At 45.5% G+C, this 19109-nt stretch overlaps 1 protein-coding gene across 6 annotated transcripts in view; it reads right to left on the minus strand.

Moving 5' to 3' along the window:
- The window catches only part of SPATA13 (spermatogenesis associated 13), a 95347-nt gene that overhangs the window by 5242 nt on the left and 70996 nt on the right, over positions 1-19109 (minus strand). For 5 of the 6 annotated variants that reach the window (XM_045588435.1, XM_045588434.1, XM_036457708.2 and 2 more), the window contains 7 exons: positions 12682-12818; positions 11201-11380; positions 10716-10901; positions 9083-9262; positions 7383-7615; positions 3939-4068; positions 1330-1702 (listed from right to left, as the gene is read on the minus strand). In XM_045588435.1, coding sequence (XP_045444391.1) covers positions 1330-1702; positions 3939-4068; positions 7383-7615; positions 9083-9262; positions 10716-10901; positions 11201-11380; positions 12682-12818 — 1419 coding nt within the window. The remainder of the gene's footprint in view (positions 1-1329; positions 1703-3938; positions 4069-7382; positions 7616-9082; positions 9263-10715; positions 10902-11200; positions 11381-12681; positions 12819-19109) is intronic. The other variant, XM_045588438.1, reaches the window with a different exon arrangement.

Below are 19109 nucleotides of genomic sequence, written 5' to 3' on the forward strand. Positions count from 1 at the left end.
GTAGGCTGACAGAATATGCCAGGCAAGGTTCTGGGTCAGTCCCATTTTTGTCCACTCTCATCCATATCACAGATTTAATGGTTCTAGGAATGCCACGTGCATGCATCCCTTCATTCCTGTATTAATTAATTAATTCATTCATTCATTCCTGTCTTTCTTTCGAGCACCAGCAATAGAGAAGTGCTGAACTGAGAAGTAATATGTGGTTCAATCTGAGGAAAAACCAAAACACTCCAACTTATGATTTCAGGGTCTGCACTACACAACATGACATAGCAGGTAAGATTTGTGGCTCTCTCATTTTGCATTTGAATATATGTGGCCTTCAACTATCTGAAGAATCCTCGGCATGATGGAGTGATGAGCCTATTCCAATGAGGCCTGAGAGTCAAAAGCTGCACCAATACATGGAATTGGCTTGGGATCAGCTTTCCTCTCAGAATAAATACAGGGTACTTCCACTTTGCGGAAGGGGCCACTTACAGCAGTGAGCTCTGGGTCATTAGAGGCCGAGGTACAGACCAGTGCTCAGTTATTAGGAGTGTTTCAGAGGAGATTCCAGCTGTTGGTGAGTCAGCCTGGCTGAGTTGTAAAGCCCTTTCTACTCTAATAGTAGTATATGATCCAGCCCACGAAACCTCCTCTGGTGAGAGCAACATTTGTGGCCCAACCTGAGCCAGTGCTGGTGACACACACCATGGGCGTCAATGGAGCACCTGCTGGTTTTGTCCTGGCTTTCCTCATGGCAGAGGGCAGGGAAGACGAGGGGCAGGACCTTCTCCATCCTGTACCACAGCCTGGGGGTCCGGGCCCAGGAAGGCTGCAGAGAGGAGGATCCAGGGCCCATGGTCTCTGTGGCAACCTGACTTCCCTTCAGCAGTTTGTGCTTAAAACCCTAATGTGCCAGGGAGGCATCGGAGCCCGGCTGAGACTGTGCCCCGCCATAAACACCAGGCGGGAGGGTGTGTCCCATAGGCCAGTGAACGCCTGGAGGGGAGCAGCAGCTGGGAAGAAGACAGAGTATGGAGAGGCATGGCCTTCACTGCAGTGCAGGGCCTTGAACCTTGATTTTTTTCATTTGTAAAATGTGTACAGCAACAGTATCCACGTTTTGAAACTAAATGAGATGCTCTCTGTAAATGTGTAGCAGAGCATCTGGCACGTAAATGTTACATGTAGTAATTACATCTGCCACAGCCTGTTTTGTGAGCAAGTTTAGAAATGTTTAGAATCTGAAAATCCTTTTCTTTTCCCAAAGGTGGGAGAGGCTGGGGGATGAGGTTAGAAAGCAGAGGCCAACGAAAGCCGGTGGCTCTGAGCGCGGCTCACCCATTTCCCGGTCCTCCTGCACCCGTCTCCGTTCATCCGCCCACGCCTGCAGCCACCTGGCCTTGTCTTCCTGTTTCTTGGCACAGAACAGATGAGCCTCGTCAGTGGTTTTGCTGACGAGCTTGAAGGCGTTTTTCACGCTGAGGTTCCAGTCCTTGTCCCGCCCATCCTCTAGGTCCACGAGCTCCATGTCATCCATGTCCGTGCGGCCCCTGTAATAGAGCATGTCCCTGCGCAGCAGGTCCTTCTTGCAGGACACGAGCTGGTGGTCAAACAGAAAGAATGTCCGCTGCTGGCTCTTGCCTTGCTTAGTGATTCTGGTCAGCTCCCCAGAATGGATCAGTTCGGAACTTCGGTCTAAAATGTCCTGTCCCTGGAGGATGAAAACACACTGTGAGACCTTCCAATTCTTACCTCCAGGTGCCGGAGCCCTGAGCCCTGGCCCAGAAGCCTCCCCAGATCTGCCAGGTGCCTGAGGCCCATTCACAGGCAGCCAAGCCTCAGAGGCTATCTGAAACCTTGGTTTATTAGTCTTCTTTCGTGTTAAGGGTTTTGTGTTTTTTTCCCCCTACTAAATGGGAAAATGTTACAGGGCCTCTGTTATCTGAGGTGTCTTCCTTATCAGAAAGAGCAGTGGAGAGCCTGCTGGGCTAACGAATCTGATCAAGGTCAGATATGGCAGCTGACCAAGGCCGATCCTTGGAGAACAACCACAGAGGGACAGACTGCAGATGCTCTGGCTTTAGTCAGGCCTATGGCAGCTGCCTGGACTAACACGTTTAGGATCTTTGGAAACAAAAGGCCACGTGGCAAATCAGCAGCAAGATAACTAGTAAACTTCTGACAATAAATAATCTCCTCAGTGTCAGAGTCCAAGAACGGAAGGAAAACCACACTTTTATCATATTTAGATTTGGGTCTAATTCAATGGAACTTTATGATATATGGCATGACACTGGCTTTAAATTTTACAAATTGAAGATTTTATTCTCCTTTAATCTCAGTCATAGACAACATTTTTTGTAGGTAAAAGCTCTTGACTCCAAAGTACCTCTTCTATTTACCTGCCTCAAGCAATTCTGTGCCCTAGAATCTTCACTTACAAAATAAGAGTTAGACTAGTGATCCCTGAGGGCCTGTCTAGGTTCCAGAAGTCTGTAAGGCCTTGAAATACAAGTACTATAGTATTTCTTTCCTATAGATAGGAAATCACTATTATCTACTTTAGTTGAAAACCGAACTTCTCAGCCCAAACTTTCACAAGCCTTGGGGAAAGTGAGCTTTACCTATTAGTTTGATGTAGGATGAATCTCGCATGTTCTAAAAACTATATGAACAGCACCAATTTATCATTCTTAAGAATGGCCATAGAGCCTAGTGGTTAGCAGCATGGACTCTAACGACAGGCTGCCGGCCTGGGTTTGAATCCAGTTTGGCCACTTTCTAACCCTGTGGGTATGACAGGCCACTTAACTGTTATGTGCTTTAGCTTCCCCATATGTTAAATGGGTGTGATATTTCCTACCTCATCGGACTGTTGAGATGATTAAAATGAGTTCATACATGAAAATGGCTTAAACCATTGCTAGGCATGTGGTAAACACAACACAGCTACTTATTATTGTCATCATTCCTGTTTTTAGAAATAAGTGTGTGTGTGTGTGCGCGCGTGCACACGTGCATGCATGCTGGACTATTATTACAGGCTGTATAAGGAAATTGCATTTTCTTTCTCTTATATATGTCTCACAATAGACCTACGAGATAGGGAATATTTTCCTCTCTATCTCCTAGATGAGAACAGTGATCATGCCCAGGTCACAGGGTATTCACACACAGGCAGGGTGGCTGCATAGTCCATACTCTCACCAACTGCAATTTATATTTTAAATCTTCTCCAGCTGCTTCATGAATCTCACACTCTAGCAGGAGAGCAGGCAATACATTAATTACAGACACTTCTCCAAGTGTTTCTTGGTGGAAGTAAAAGGTAAAGTAGTTGACTTCAAGTCAATCATTTGCCTCAAAATATATACAGGTATCCCCTGCTTTTTGAAAGCTCTCTTTATACTACTGTACTTTTACTAAAGACCTACATTAGTACCTGTTTTTGCTAATGGAAAGAAATCCAAAGAGAATTTTCATTTTTTCCAAAAAAGGAGAGAAGCGATAAGTGTTCAGTGTTGGCTTTGCAGGGAGCCATTACAGAGGCAGTGGCACTGGAGTGTCAAGTGTCAAGCTTGGCCCCAGGAAGCTCCTTCCCGGAAACCACACCCCACATCTCAAGTCCGGCGCAAGAACCCAGCTGCATCTGTGAGCATCTGTGCAGTGAAAGCTGTGAGCCAGGACCCAGTCACGGACAGGCCTCTGTGCATCTGTTAGCAAGATGTGTCCTAAGGTGTTGGTCTTTGGCTTTGCACCTTTTTAGCATTTGAACATTTCATAGGAACACGCTAATTCCGGAAAGCAAGGGAACCCTGTGCACCATTAAGCCATGAGTATAAAGCATCAATCATAGGACATCAAAGTCTGTCATTAAACTAGACCAGAGGTAGGGGAGGAGGTGAGTGGTGATGCATGATGTGGGGTGAGGGGTGGTATCCACTTACCTCCCAGCCTACGATGGATACTTGCCAACGTGCTATCTTGTCTATACTCTCCAGCTTGCGTTTGCGCTCATTGATCAAACAGGCTACGTTCTTCATGGCCTCGTAGGCTGCCTTTATATTATTGTAATCACTGAAAATAAGAGGTGAATTTTAACCATATGGCAGGCTACTCAACAAAATAATACACTCCTTTCCCAATTTGTATATTAATAGTCTAGACAACATGACATTTAAACAGCAGCCATTGTTCCCTTTTTCTTATTCCTCCATGAATAGGCGATAGTCTGCGGAGGTTAAGGGAGCTGACCAACGCAATCCAGAATTCTTTGGAATAAGAATGTTGTCCTCATTTCCCAGAAATTACCATGAATGAAAGTAAATGCCACAAGAAATGTCTTTATCACTGTGACAATGAATGATTTTCATTAATAAAGGGCAGTCTGGCCGAAACCGGTTTGGCTCAATGGATAGAGCGTCAGCTTGGGAACTGAAAGATCCCGCGTTCGATTCCGGTCAAGGGCATGTACTTTGGTTGCGGGCATATCCCCAGTAGAGGGTGTGCAAGAGGCAGCTGATCTATGATTCTCTCTCATCGATGTTTCTAACTCTCTATCTCTCTCCCTTCCTCTCTGTACAAAATCAATAAAAATATATTATTAAAAATAAATAAATAAAGGGCAGTCTGTGATTGCTTTGGTTCTGATATAGCAAGTTGACTACAGAAAGTACTTTAACAATCACTAATCATTTTCAAGAGTAATAATTTGCTCTGAGTCCCATCTTTCAAGGTGTTCAGGAAAGGGCACCAGAGGACACAGCCACAGAAGGTTCACCTAATGAGTCATGTAAATGCCAATGCGGCATTTACTTCATCAACAGATCTTCATTTCTGGTGCTTTCCATATGCTACAGTCAAATCAAACTAAAATGCTGCCCCAGCAGGCTCCTGCTCCCAGGACTTCTAAAACTGTCTTACCTAATAAAAGAGAATCATGCAAATTAAGCAACATTCCACTACACCCACAGCCAGAGTGGATATGCAAATTAATCCAACAAAGATGGAAGCCTGCTATGAGGGGAAGGGGGTGACAGAGAGAGCTACAGAAGTGGTATGCTCTGGATAGAAGCGAGGACTCGCCGGCTTCTGGGCAGCAGGGAGTGAAGCCAGGGGAAGGAAGGCCTATTCTTGCATGAATATCGGGCCTCTAATAGGTAATAAAAGAACTAAAACTGGAGTTCTAATCCGCACATAGGCTAAGAGATATCTGCTATTGGAAACTCTCACATCCAAGTTTTGCTTAGCATGAATAACTTGGGGATATGTAAATCAATTGTCCAGTAGATGAGCTGAGTTTTTTTACTTTCTAGCACTTTCATGCGTCTTACAGGGCAGGAGAGAATCCTCCTGCAAAGCCCAGAAAAAAGCCTTGGAAGCAGGTCCTATTGTTTATTTACCAAACACAAGGACATGCAGCTCCCAGGAAGTTTCTGGCCACCTGCCTAGAAGGCAAACTTGTGTCTCAGACAGGTGATTCACACAACAGAGCAGAAGAAGAAGATAAATGATTTAAGGGGCTGCCAAAATCCTGGAGCACAGCGCCCAGAGAGCTCTCCAACAAGGAAGGAAGAAAGCAGCACAATTGTTTTCTTCTGCAACTTTTCATTTTATTTTATATATACAATTCCAGAAGAAGAAAAAAACAACCAAAAGCAGTGTAATTAAAAAAAAAATGTTTTGTTTCTCTTGAGACAAAGAAATGGGCTTTATGTTATTTCCTTTCAAATGATTAAAAAAAACAAAACAAACAAAACAAAAACACACACATACACACACAGACCAAATCTGCAATTTCCTTACAGTGAACATTAACTGCTAAAAGGTGATGTGTGAACTTCTGGCCACAGCTTTCCCGTCTTGGAATCTAATCTGCTTGCCTGGGTCTTTCAATATGTCTTTGCTTCTTATTTATTAGTTTCTCATCATGATGAGTTTTTATTCTTTTTAAAAATTTTCTTCAAATTTGTAATTCTGATGACTTTCTTTCCAAACTTTTCCATCAAAAAGAGAAAATACATAGTTCTTTCAATAAACTCCCTTCTCTTAGTTTGGTAGTCCTAACTCTTTAAATACTCATATCTAGAATTAACTGTTCAGTGACCAGTGGCAGAGCAGGCAAAGAATGATCTATTCTGGGCACCCTGCAGGCCAGGCACTGCCCTGGAGAATGTGATTGCTTCCGATTAATAGTTGTTAAAACCCAAAACAGTTGTGTTTGCTCCAGCAGATTTCCTCACCATCCTCTCCCCCCCCACCCAGCCCTCCCCCTCCCAGACCCTTCCCTCTAAAATCCTTCCAGGCTGTCCTCTCCAGGCTGCGGGTGCAGTGAAAGCTGTGCCGGTGACACAGGTGTCACGGACAGGTATGACTCTGGTCAAACATAAGCAATGACGTTCTCACCAGGGCAGAACTGAAATGCCAGTGGGGACACCACCATTGCAGGCAAGGTTTTAGGATTTAGATTACTTTTCCAGACCAGAGTCAACGAGGACCTCTGTGAAATGTGCCTCCCAAGTGGACCCCACACGCTCCCCTAGGCCTTGAGATTCTGTTTTTTATAACTCGAATTTTTCTACGTCCTCACCCCTTCTCTAGATAACATTTTGTTGGCAGTAAATAACACTGCTTTAAGGGTGAGTTAATGGGAAGCAGCTATAGTACAGGAGAGAAAAGAAATATTTCTTACACTGTATTCAACTTGTCTATTTCTTTTTAAAAATTGTCTTTATTAATGACTGAGTAGCTACAATGAGTATTTATAAATATATGCCAATGATAGGACCAACAACACAATAAAAATCCCCATGTGCACAGAATATAGTGAAGAAATATTATTTTATTAAAAACTGATTTAGAGAGAGATTGGAAGCAGGTGGGGAGGAATAGGGAGAGGGAAGGAGAAAGAGAAAGAGAAAAACAACGATTTGTTGTTCTACTTATTTATACTTTCATTGGTTGATTCTTGTATGTGTCCTGACTGAGGATTGAACCTGCAACCCTAACATACTGGTTCGATGCTCTAACCAAAAACCATATATATCTTTTTTTAAAAAAATTTTTTTTTATTGATTTTAGAGAGAGAGATTAAGGGAGAGGCAGAGAAAAAGAGAGAAACATCAATCAGCTACCTCCTGCACACACCCTACTGGAGACTTAGCCCGCAACCTGTGGATGTGCCTGACTGGGAATTGAACTGGTGACCTTTTGGTGTAAGGGATGGTGCCTGACTGACTAAGCCACACCAGACAGGGCTATTTTTTTGATATCTTTAGGAATGGATATTCTGGAGCCTCCATAAACCCATTTCAGAAGTAACAGAAGCCTGACACCCGAACCCTCTGTCACTGCCATCCTGGGAAGCTGGGAGAGCTGAAGGCCTCTCTCACCTGTGCTCCTGCGTGGTGTACTTGAGCAGCTCAGCCAGCTGCAGGGGGTACTTGCAGATCTTCTGCACGGGTGTGAGCAGGAAGCCGTCAATGGCGATGTCAATCATCTGCTGCAGCAGGCGGCAGGCCTCGAAGAAGTGCCGGTACCTGCTCTGCTTCATCAGGCTGGACAGCTCTGCGCAGGCCCCCGGGTGGTTGTTACAGTACTCGGAATAGATGGCGAAGCCCTCTTGCTGGGAAGGGGAAAGCACAGTATCATCAGGCTTTGGGGGCTGTGGGCTGAGACAAGGACAAGCTTGTGTGAGGGGGTATCCCTGGGAGGAGGGAGAGGGTGCCCCAAGTCCTTCTACTGCGTTTTTCCCACCTGGGCAAGAAGCCCAAATCTTCTCTGTGGTAAGGGGCCATACGCAAACTCTCCAGAGGGTTCTTATCTCTTGGGGGCGCAGGGAGAGACTGCTCTAGGACTCAGAGCCCTGGTCCCTTCCAGGTAGCCTCCCACAGACCCTGAAAGGGTGAGCCATAGGTGCACTGGGCTTCCCCAGAGAACAGCGCCCTCTACTGTCACCCTCCTCACCCCAGCTCTGATCTAAGAGAAGGTGCTGTTCTTACGCCCAACTAGCTCCCTCCTCGTCCTCTTTACTTTTCCTTTAAACTGGAAATACTGAATTGTTGAACAGACTCCCTGTCTCTGTGTTCCCACTGCCATCACCTTGCCCAGGCCCAGAAGTAGCAACCCCTCTGCTCCTCAGCTGAACACTCCTGTCTCCAGGCGAGGCCCACCCACTGGGGCTTCGTCCCGCTCGGGCACTGCCGCCTCTGCAGCCTGCCCTTCGGTGACTAAAAGCTTCTCTTAACCTCCATGGACCTTCTGCTCTGGCCAAACAGGTCTTTTACAAAGTCCCAGACAGGCCCAGTGCTCTCATGGGCTGGACCTTCCCACGTGCATTCCCACCTCAGCATTATTTTCAGCTATTTGAAAGCAACCACCTTGGTACCTGCTCCACATCACTGCCTCTAAGAAGCTACTGGCCCCGCACCCAGCCTGTGCTGCAAGGAGGTGGTGGTCGTTGTCATTGCTGTTGTTATTACTATTATTAGGCCCTGGCCATTTTGGCTGCGAACATAACTTTCCTTCTCTGAAATCTTTTGGTATTAAATAGTGGCAGTCAATCCTCAGTTATATGATCAGCTCGTGCCATCATCTCAAGACTGGCCTGAGCATTTACACTGGTCATAAGCCTGAGTCCCAGAGCCACAGGCCTCAGTCAGTTTTCCCTCCTGCCACTTACTACTGTGTGGCCCTGGGTCAGTTACCCTATGGCCTTCAGAGTCCTCATGTAAAATGAGGACAATAATATACCTCCCTCACAGCAGTAAAGGTATACAAGGAGATCCTGAAAACAGTGCTTAACATATAATAGACAATTAACAGGTCTTATTAAAAATTACACCAAACTGCATAAAAGTGGGAAGATTTTTAAAAAATGGACTTAGTATATTTAGCTAAAGATTAACCACATAAACTAATCAACTTACTTTACAAGTGACATCTCCATTCTATGGGACATTAATCTAGCAAACAAAGAAACAAAAAGGACTCCTATTTTTGAGAGAGAGATAAGGACTCCTATTTTTAATGAAGAAATGCTGCAAAATTATTTAACCAGATGTTATTAATAAAGAAGTAGCAGGTGACGTACATGTTGAAGAAAGCAGGATCCTATTTCACTTAAATGAGGCTCCTCTTTATTGTACTGTTTCTCAAGGTCTTTCAGGAACTTTCTTTGGAATTTATAAATATCTTCAATGTTTCCAAAAATGGTGGCTAGCTGTGCAACAGTGAACATTCCCGTGTGCTTGCGACACTGTCGAATATAGCCCTGCAAAAGGGAACATACGCTTTTGGAAATTTGGAAATTCATAGAAATTATTTCTTTGAATAATACAATATTTTGCATCCAAAGCCATTGTCTTAGAGCATATTTTAATTACAGGAAATTACTTTAACATCTATGGGTCTCTGTTAGGAGAATCCTACTTCCATGACTAAAATGTGCCATGTTTTAAAAACAAAAGGAAAGAGAAAAGATGTATGTGTCTGGATTTATCATTATACAGTTTCTACATTATATTCATGAAACAAGTTGCTCGGTTTCAAATACAAGCTCAAAAATTGGCCTTGTTATATTTTTTTCTAAACTTTTAAGATAATCATTCTCCTATTGCTGATTCTATTTCACAGTCAGTAAGACTTGTTAGAAACTACTAATTATGCACCCTGTTTGTACTACAGCTTAGGTAAGGAGTTAGGGAGGTAGGAAGGAAAGGCCACAAATATATGTAATAATTATTCCCAAATTAATTATAGGCTAGACTGACTCTATGGTAAAATCCCACCACGGACTAGTTGGAAATAATTTTATCAGAAAGTCAATGTAAAGGTTCAGGGAACAGGCTCTGGGCAGACTGCCTGGTCTAAATCCCAAGCCCACCTCTTAACCTTTCCACGCCCCCGTTTCCTCACCTGTACACGGGTTGAGACCGAGTGAGAGTGCTGTGAGAGTAAAATGAGTTAACTCAGGTAGAGGGGGTGGCACAGAGTCAATGCTCAACAATTATTAGCAATTACTTTCATCTTCATAGAATGTCCCTTTAAAGAAACTCCTTTAGCCATGTATCCCTACTGAACAGGGCGGCACAAACAAAACAGTGGTGTATCTGCATCTGGCCAGTTAATCCAGTTACAGATGTGCGGCTGTCTCACTTCAGTTTGTCTTCAGGGATGAACGTTCCAGCCAAACTAAGAGTGCAGAGGTCAGCACTCGTTGTAGGACAGACTGGTATAAAACAAAAAATGCCACGGGAGGAATAAAATGTATCACGCAGAACTATCATGATGCTGTGGAATGTAGCTTTGGCTATCTCTAGTGTTTTGTTTGTTTTTCTACATCTAAATGACTCAGTAGCTCGCCTGTGAGACAACATGGAGGCAGTGGGCTGTACAATGCCAAACCTTTGAATTTTTGTCAAATTAAGTGGGTTCACTGACAGGTGTTGCCCTCTCTGACAGGTACTCGCTCTGAACAGTCTCAGGGTTCGGTGCTGACAGAGACAGTGGTGCAGGGCCCCGAAAGAGACTGGCTGCAACAGCCGGGCAGGTGGCCATGACACTCACCACTCAAGCTCACCGAGGTAGACGCGTATGTAATGAGTGAGCAGTGTGTTCAGGAGCCAGAGGTGCATAGGAGGGTGTGACTGGGAACAGAAGAGAGCCAGGCGGACATATCATAGTCATGTGACCACCTCAGTGAGGCCGCATGTCTGGAGCCCTACCTCACAGATGTCCTTGAGGTGCTTGATGTACACCCGCTCAGTGTTCATGATCTCCTGGATGACGTTGGTCCGCATCTGCTGCTTGCTCTCAGCGTGTTTGTGGCGGGTCTTGCCGGCATCCTCCTGCTGCTCCTCGCCCTGTGTGCTGCTGGAATTCTCCGACAGCTCTTCCTGGTTGACACGCAACTGCAGTGCACACACAGGGACGGGGAGTTGGGAGGTGGCACTGGCACAGGCAGGGGCCCCCCATGGCTTCTGACTCTCACCTGTCTTATGTATGGCGCCAGTGGTTCAAACACAGCAGCAGTGCCAAACAACTAGTTAGTTACCTTGGTTAAAAGTTTTCCTTTGACCCAGTTGAATTTCTAGATTTGATTGAAACGATTATAAAAAACTGAATCTGTACAAAGAGTGAGTTTGGCCTGAACCATTCTACCTGCCGCTCCCCAGAGACAGATGTGAGGTGTGAGGGGGCCAACACCTACCCTGACAAAGCTTGCCGGGAACCAGGCTTCCTTCTCCTCATTCCGGCCCCACCACCAGTCCTTGTTAGAGGCTTCCAGAACCTGGATGACATCTCCTGCCTTGAAGCCCAGTTCCTGGTCATCCATGGTCACGTGGTCCCACAAAGCTTCTGCACAGACCACACTGCCATCACTGATCAGCTGAAATGGAGACATGCAGATGTGCTTAGTGTGAAAGTCAGGTGGGCAGAATGGGCGGGCGGGGAGTCTGTGTGGTGTCTCGGCGAGATGCACATCTCCTAATTCTCATTTGTATACGCCAACCTTTGGGTCAGTACTTACTGATTGTTACACAAAATGAACGAAGAAAAACATATTAGGGAAAAGAGAATTAGATGAGTCTTTCTCACATGATCTTAAAGCCCAAATTCACTTAAAAAAAAAAAAGTATAAATAGCTCATTTATCTGTAGATCAGTTAACTAACAAATCTGAATATCTTGAATATACACAGAGAAAAGCTTTCTGAGCTGCCAAGCAAGATGTCGCCGAGAGGAGCCTCCGAAGGTCACACACGGGGCTTAGCTGTGAGACCCACAGCTTCACTCAGAACTCAGCATTCACACTTCACAAACTTGCAAACACTTTATAGTTCACTGCAACCAAAGAGAACACTGAATGATCTGTAGACAGCCTACAGTTCAAGATAAAAGTAAAGGACAGACGCAGCTCATGTGAGTCCAGTGCAGGGGCAGAGGGCGATGTCTGCTTAGCTCCCGGGAGCACCCTCACAGCCTACTCACTGAGGTGTCAAGAACTCCAAAGCTAGCCGTGCCTTCTAGAAAGATTGCTGTGAAAAAGGCTAAAGATGCAGACTGGTAGAAAGAATACTGGTAGAAAGAAGATTCGCAGTGAGAAATATGTGGCTCATGCCAGCTCTGCCATTTACCAGCAAGTAATTTAGCCTCTTACTTTCAGAGTGTTGATTACAATATGGACGCTAACTGTAACATTTACCTCTTAGATCAGCTGTGAGATTTATGATAAAGGCAGAGCTTGTCAGAATGAACCGCTGCCCAAGCTAATGACTGCTGTTCTTATCACATAAAAGGAGGAACTTCATCACATAAGTTGTCCTTGAAAATGCCAGAAACTATTTAGTCAAAGTTCTAGATTTTTGAACATTCAATAAGAAATAATCAGCCCTAACCAGTTTTGCTCAGTGGATAGAACATCGGCCTGCAGACTGAAGGGTCCCAGGTTCGATTCCAGCCAAGGGCATGTACCTTGGTTTCGGGCACATCCCCAGTAGGGGGTGTGCAGGAGGTAGCTGATTGATGTTTCTCTCTCATTGATGTTTCTAATTCTCTATGCCTCTCCCTTCCTCTCTGTAAAAAAATCAATAAAATATATTTAAAAAAAAATAATCAGTGAGCAAAGTCTGAAGTGATGCTGGCCCTGGTATCAAGTGTCCACCACTGGTCACGTGTGGGATCCCAGTACCTCGTTGATGGCCAGCTGCTCCCCGCCAGGCTGCAGGTATCTGGGGTTGGCCTGACAGAGGTCTTCATAGCTGTAGTCCTCCTCGCTGCCGTTGTCGTCCACTAAGGCACAGGACTCAGTACCGCCATCTGAAGAAACTTTAAAAAAAGTGATGGCACGGTTTAAAAGACACAGCTAACAAACATTTTAAAATGACAAAACCATTAGAAAGTTTCTATTGATCCATTTAATCCAGAAGTAGCAGTTGATGCTAAAAAGGGCTGGGTTTAAGTGACACATTAAATAGGAAGGGGAACAATTCAAAGAACATAGCCAATGTTAACATCGTGTTATTTCATGAGCTATGATACTGCATGAACTAGGTGTGATTTAGTAAGAAATCTGTGCTGGAAATATAGATAGTGTTTCTAAGCAACATGTTGATAAAGCTTGAGAAGTAAAAGAAATGAAAAATATAATGATTTTTTTAAAAAGCATTTTGTTTCCATTTTTTACCTGTAAGGCAGTAGCACTACTAACACCAAATGGTCCCAGTAGTATATAAGTAAGTGAAAACATGTAGCCATTTTTACTATTTTTTCACATGGGAACTCACACTATCAGAATTGGGAATTTACCAAAAAAAGAGAAAGACCTTTTAACGATGGGTATAATGTTTTAGATTAACCACCTTGGTATTCAGATTTTCTTTCTTGGGACAGTGGCTTATTCTCACCAAGGCTAACCTGTCATCAAGCAAAGGGGATTTAAACAATAACAGAACATCCTGGTGAAGGGGACAGGAAAGGTTTCATGGAACGAAACGTGGCCAGATCTGATGCACCAGCAGCACATCTACCGAGAGATGAGCCTGGAAGAGCAATCTGGGAGCACACTGCCTGTCGGGCTTCAAAAGCCAGTGCTGGCGGCCATGGGCTGCTCTTTCAGGCTGAGTATGGGAGTGAGGGGTTTAGAGTCACAGGGCCGGGTTTGAACTCTGGCCCTGCCCCTCTGCAGGCAGGCGGCCCTAACCACACAATTTAATATCTCTGAACTTTACATTCTGTTGTAAAAAGTATTTTCTTTCTTTTTAGAGAATCAAGTGAGATTATGTGTGTCAGGCTCCTAGCAAACTCAATAAAGAGAGTTAGTTATTGTGGTGATGGCAGCGAGCGTGGCGGGAGCAGGGCTGGTGGGGCAGAGGCCGGATCCGAAATGGCCATGGGAAATAAAACTCAGAACACGACGGGCAGGTTGAGCAGTGAGAGGGGGCTGTCTGCCTTTGTTTTCATCAAGGACTTACGATTCTGAATTTCTAATAACAGGTCTACTTTCTAAACAGAACAACTTTCTTTAAAAGTAATTATTTTTAAAATCCTCACCCGAGAATATGTTCTTATTGATTTAAGAGAGAGAGGAAGAGAGAGAAACATCAACTGGCTACCTCATGTAGGCACCTCACAGGGGATCGAACCCACAACATAGTACGTGCCCTGACTGGAGTCCAACCTGTGACTTTTTCATATGGGATGATGCTCCAACCAACTGAGCTACAACGGCCAAGGCAGAACAACTTTCTTTTTTTTAATGGTATCTTTTTTATTGTTTATTTTGTACTAAGCCTTCAAAACTAGATGGACATTTTACATTTTCAGCCCAGCCCATCTGGATCGGCCACATTTCAGTTGCTCAGCATGCGCAGCCAGCCCTGTCCATGCCCCGAGCTCTGCGTCCCAGGCCCTCACAGCTCTCCTCCCTCCCAATCACTTCAGCTATGCTATTGTGGACAACTTTTTTAAAGCAATACGCTTTGTAAACAGAGACTAGAATTCTTACTAGAATGCTTATTGGAATTCCTACAGCAAATTGAAAAAGAATTGCAACAATGGAGGGTAATAAACGTGAAAACAAGCTCCATAAATGCATTTTTAGCGCTGAACAGACAGACAAACGATGATGTCAAGAGACACGCTTAGCACACAAAGTGCAATGGTGGAAGGAAGACGGCCAGCGCAGTCCACAAGCTGGACGCACTCTTTCCTAGTGGCCGGCCTCTGGGCCCACGCTCTGGACAGAACACTTCTTGGCAATGCCCAAGCCAGGTCTCTACAAGGGCCCATGCCTTACATGTGCTTTCCCACAGCCTGGGGTGCTCCTCTGCACCTGGAAACCCCACACCCCAGCTGCAGTCACTCCCCTCAGAGCTGCTCCCCAGTCCTTCCTTCTGCAGCAGCTCCAACGGTGAAGCACAGCCTACCATTCGCATGTCTGTGTCCCAGTTAGGCTGACGGAAGGTCTGTTTACAGTGAGGATGGTCTGGATATTGGGCAGTCAGTGAATTTGGGATGTGCTGGTGACTAAGCAGCGGAGGTGGAGGACAGGAGGGTGCTGGGCTCAGACCACATGGTGCCTGGCACCCTCCTGCACCCCACTCTCTCCTCCCTGCTCCCAGCCCATCTCACTCAGGAAAGAGCAGGGCCTGTATCTGAGAGGTAAAAGTGAAAGTGAGCTGCCTGAGGGAGGGAGGAAGAAATTGTAGCAAACAAATGTTCCTGAACTTGACCATAAAGCCAAGAAGCAGATAAAAGCTCTGCAGACACCTGGCACTGCCTTCTAGACGCCAGCTTGACTGCTGACACACTGAGAGAGGCAGCACCTGGCCCCCAGCACTGCTAATGGGCCAGGTGAGGGGACTGCAGGCAGAAGGGCAACAGAGCCAGCTGTTATATGTGTGTGTGTGTGCACATGTCCATCCCTGATAGGGGCTGATGCACACGCCAGGACCCTCTCTCAGGGGACTTCCCTCAGGACTACAGAGCTAGGTGCTCCTGTTGTCAGCGATGGAGGTTTTGGGTAGCAATCTGAGGAGAAATTTAGGCCGCCCTGTCTGAGAAGGGCGTGTGAGCCTGAACAAGGCACAGTGCCTTCTACCCCCTATGCTGTGGAGGGTGCTTGCTGGCAGAGGACACAGGGCCACCTGGTCTAGTGCACTTTCCTAGTGTGTGTTTGGGTGAGGGTGGGAGAAGGTGTTAAAGAAGCAAATTATAAAGTTTTTCAAAGACAAACAAGTCTGTCTTAGACTACAGAGGAGATAACACTGAAGTTGAGTCTTATCTATCCGGAGTCATTGGAGCAGCTGCCCAGATTATCATCCTGCAATGAGGCAGGTCGACAACAGAAGTGTCCCAATGGACCTGGGAGAGGAGGGTACACACAACCCCTTGGGCTGTATGGCCCAGAGTGGTAGGAACCTCCAGCTTTAGCAAGCACTGATCGACACAGCCTGGCTCCAGCCGCATGGCTCCTCATGACGTGTCAGCTGCAGCTGGCCCAAAGAAGAAAAGCTCAGAAAAATGGAGGCATCTGGGCCTCTTACCCACAGCAAAGCCCTGAAAACGGCACTTTCTCCCTCAGAGACCCACTGAACCATGTTTTCCTAAGGAGATTTCCTTTTCATTGGATCTGGCTATTGCTGTGATAATCAGTCAAGGAGAATAAAAGCCAGCAGTGATGATGTACAAATCCGCAATTTACAAGTTTAATGAAAAAAGGATACCACTGAAAAACAGGCCAAACCTTTACAGGAGGTACTGGAATAAAGTTCTTTGGAAACAGATTTGGACTTCACATATTGAATGATCTCTGAGTTGCTATTATAAACACTTAGAAAAATGGCTTGGGCTGGTGCTTCCAATGATTACAACAGTGAATACTTCCACACAGATTAGTAATCCGCTGAGCACTGAAGAAACCGAGGGTTCTAAGACTGGGGGAAGGCCGGTGGCAGGAGGCCCAGGGTGGGAGAGAGGCGATGTGCACAGGGAAAGGCTATGGAATTCTGACTGGATACCTGCGAAATCATCCTAGCTTTATGAACTTTCCAGCAAAATGATCTTGGGCAAGTCACTTATCCTTTTCCAACCTCACTTTTCCCATCTGTGAAATGGGAGTAAGTTTAAATTTTATCTCTTTAGAGGTCATTCTTTTTCTTCTGCCTTTCACATCCCAGGTCCAACTCATCAGCAAATCCTTACTCTCCCTTCAGAATGTGTCCAGAATCCAGCCACTTCTCACCACTCACCAACTACTCAAGCCTCATTCACCTCAAGTTGTTGAATGCCTTACTGTTCTCCCTGCTGCTCCCCTGTTCCCATATCATAATTCTCATCAAAGCAGCCAGAATGATCATGCTAATCCATTCAGAAGTTGGATCATTCACTCCATCTCCCACCACTCTCACTCAGCTCTGGCCCTGGTGGTGCCTGCTTCACACACCAGGCGCCCTCTGCCAGGGCCTCCTGTGCCCTGCACCCAACACCTTTTCCAAGCATGCAAACGCTCGGCAAGTCCTTCAGTGGCCATCACATTTAAAACTGCAATTCTCAACCCCACCATGCCTCTTTCCTGGCTTATTTTTCTCCATTGCATTGATCACCATCTAATATATTGTGTTGATTGTCTGTCTCCCCCAACTAAATATAAACTACATAAAGAGAGTGTTTTTATCTGTTTTTTCTTTTTTTTTAAATCTTCACCAGAGGATAACCTTTAATTGTTTTTAGAGAGGACAGGAGAAAAAGAAATATTGATTTGCTGCCTCCTGCACATACCCTGACAGGGATCAAACCCTCAACCTAGGAATATGTCCTGACTGGGAATCAAACCTGCAACCTTTTGGTGCTTTGGGCATATGGGACCATGTCCCCATCAACTGAGCCACATGGCCAGGGTTGTCTGCTTTGTTCTAAATTGTACTCCTAATGCCTAAATCACTGCCTGGCATACACAAGTATAGTAAGTGTTTACTGGATAGATGGCCAGATGGAAAAACAGCATATGAACTAATAACAGTGCTTTGTGGTCAAACTAACCTGGCTTCAAATAATCATGCTGCACAAATTCTTTTTATTTTTTTTATTTTTTATTTTTATTTTTAGTCCGAGTACTTTGTCAAGTTCCTTTCTCAGGTTTTTAATCTGTTGAATGTGGTTAATAATGCCCACCTCACGGGTCATTTATAAATTCTCAATTAGTAATTGTTATTTGTTTGTTGTGAGCCACAAATGAAATGGGTCTATAAATAATGGTATATGCAAACTGTCTGTTACTCTGTAACATCACAACCGATTTGGGGGAAGCTGCGGGCATGTGTGCAGTGTTGCTTTGGAGACGGGGAGATGGGGCGAAAGCAGGGTGGTGCCAGGAGAAGGCAGGACCATCCTGTGGCGGGGAGGGTGGGGGTGAGAGCCTGTAGCACCCCCTTCACCACCCACCGCTGGCACTCACGAGTGCCCCGCTGGCCACCTGCCAGGGGAAGGAGTACAGCACAGCAGGCGGGAGGCTTCCACACTCTCCTCCGGCGCCATGACAATGCAGAAGCGGGGAGGTGCCCGGAGAAGGTGGGACCAGATCCAGGTGACTCAAGGGAGTTGGGGCAGGGCTTGAAATGGCCAGAGAAGGCCAGAGGGGTCGGGGCTGGGCCAGGCGCACTGGAGTTCTGCATGGAGAGGTTCCGGTATCAAGGCAGGACAGGGCTGCATGATTTCACGTGCTGGGCTCCTAGTGATATATAAAAGCACTGAAAAAACTTTAAAGAAATGCAAGACTATTTTATGGGGCACTTAGGATGTGCCAGGCATTGTTTTAAGCGTTTTTTGCATGACTCAAGCTCATATAATCCTCATGACTCTGCTCCACGGAGGGTACTGTTTGTTTCTCCATTTACAGACAAGTAGAACGAAATCCCAATACCACATGGCTGTGTGCAGAGACTCCAAGCCCAGGTCATATAACTCCTGCCCACTGGGCGCCACTGCCTCTTCTAATATAGTACTAACTCTGTTACTACTGAGAGGGCAAAAGCTACTAGACAAATATTAAATAGAGCTTAGTATCCCAAATCTAGCACTTCTACATCCTTTTGGTCCTCCGCTGCTTTTACTATAATAACCTTTTCTTCCTACTCCTGATCCCTGTCAAGGATCTCATCAACTTCTCTTGTACTCTTTGCCTTCATGACCTTAACTATTTCATAACTTTATAGACCTCTCTCCATTAATAAATCCTTAACTCCCTGCCTGTGATTTAGTGAACTTTATGGAGCTGGATTTTTCAGTGTCTGGTGTCTCGCTGGGAGGGGCCTCAGAACTACATTTGGACACTATGTGCTCATCGCATAATTTGCTCTCATTCCCCACACTCCCTGTCTTCACGTGGGTTTCCTTTCTGAGACCCAGGGAAGGGAAGGCTTTTTATACTTGCATTCCCGCCGCTGAACATAATACCTGGCATATAGAAGGCACTCATGAATCTTTTTCAACTGAACTGCAAATTGCTGATGGGGAAACTAAGGTCCCAAGGAGCTTATTTATCTGGGCTACACAAGTGCTGGGTCCGAGGCAGGATGCACACCCAGGTCTCCCTGCATCCCAATGAGGACTCACCAACTT

Source organism: Pipistrellus kuhlii, unplaced genomic scaffold (genome assembly GCF_014108245.1).
Source record: "Pipistrellus kuhlii isolate mPipKuh1 unplaced genomic scaffold, mPipKuh1.p scaffold_m20_p_3, whole genome shotgun sequence".
Lineage (NCBI taxonomy): Eukaryota > Metazoa > Chordata > Mammalia > Chiroptera > Vespertilionidae > Pipistrellus > Pipistrellus kuhlii.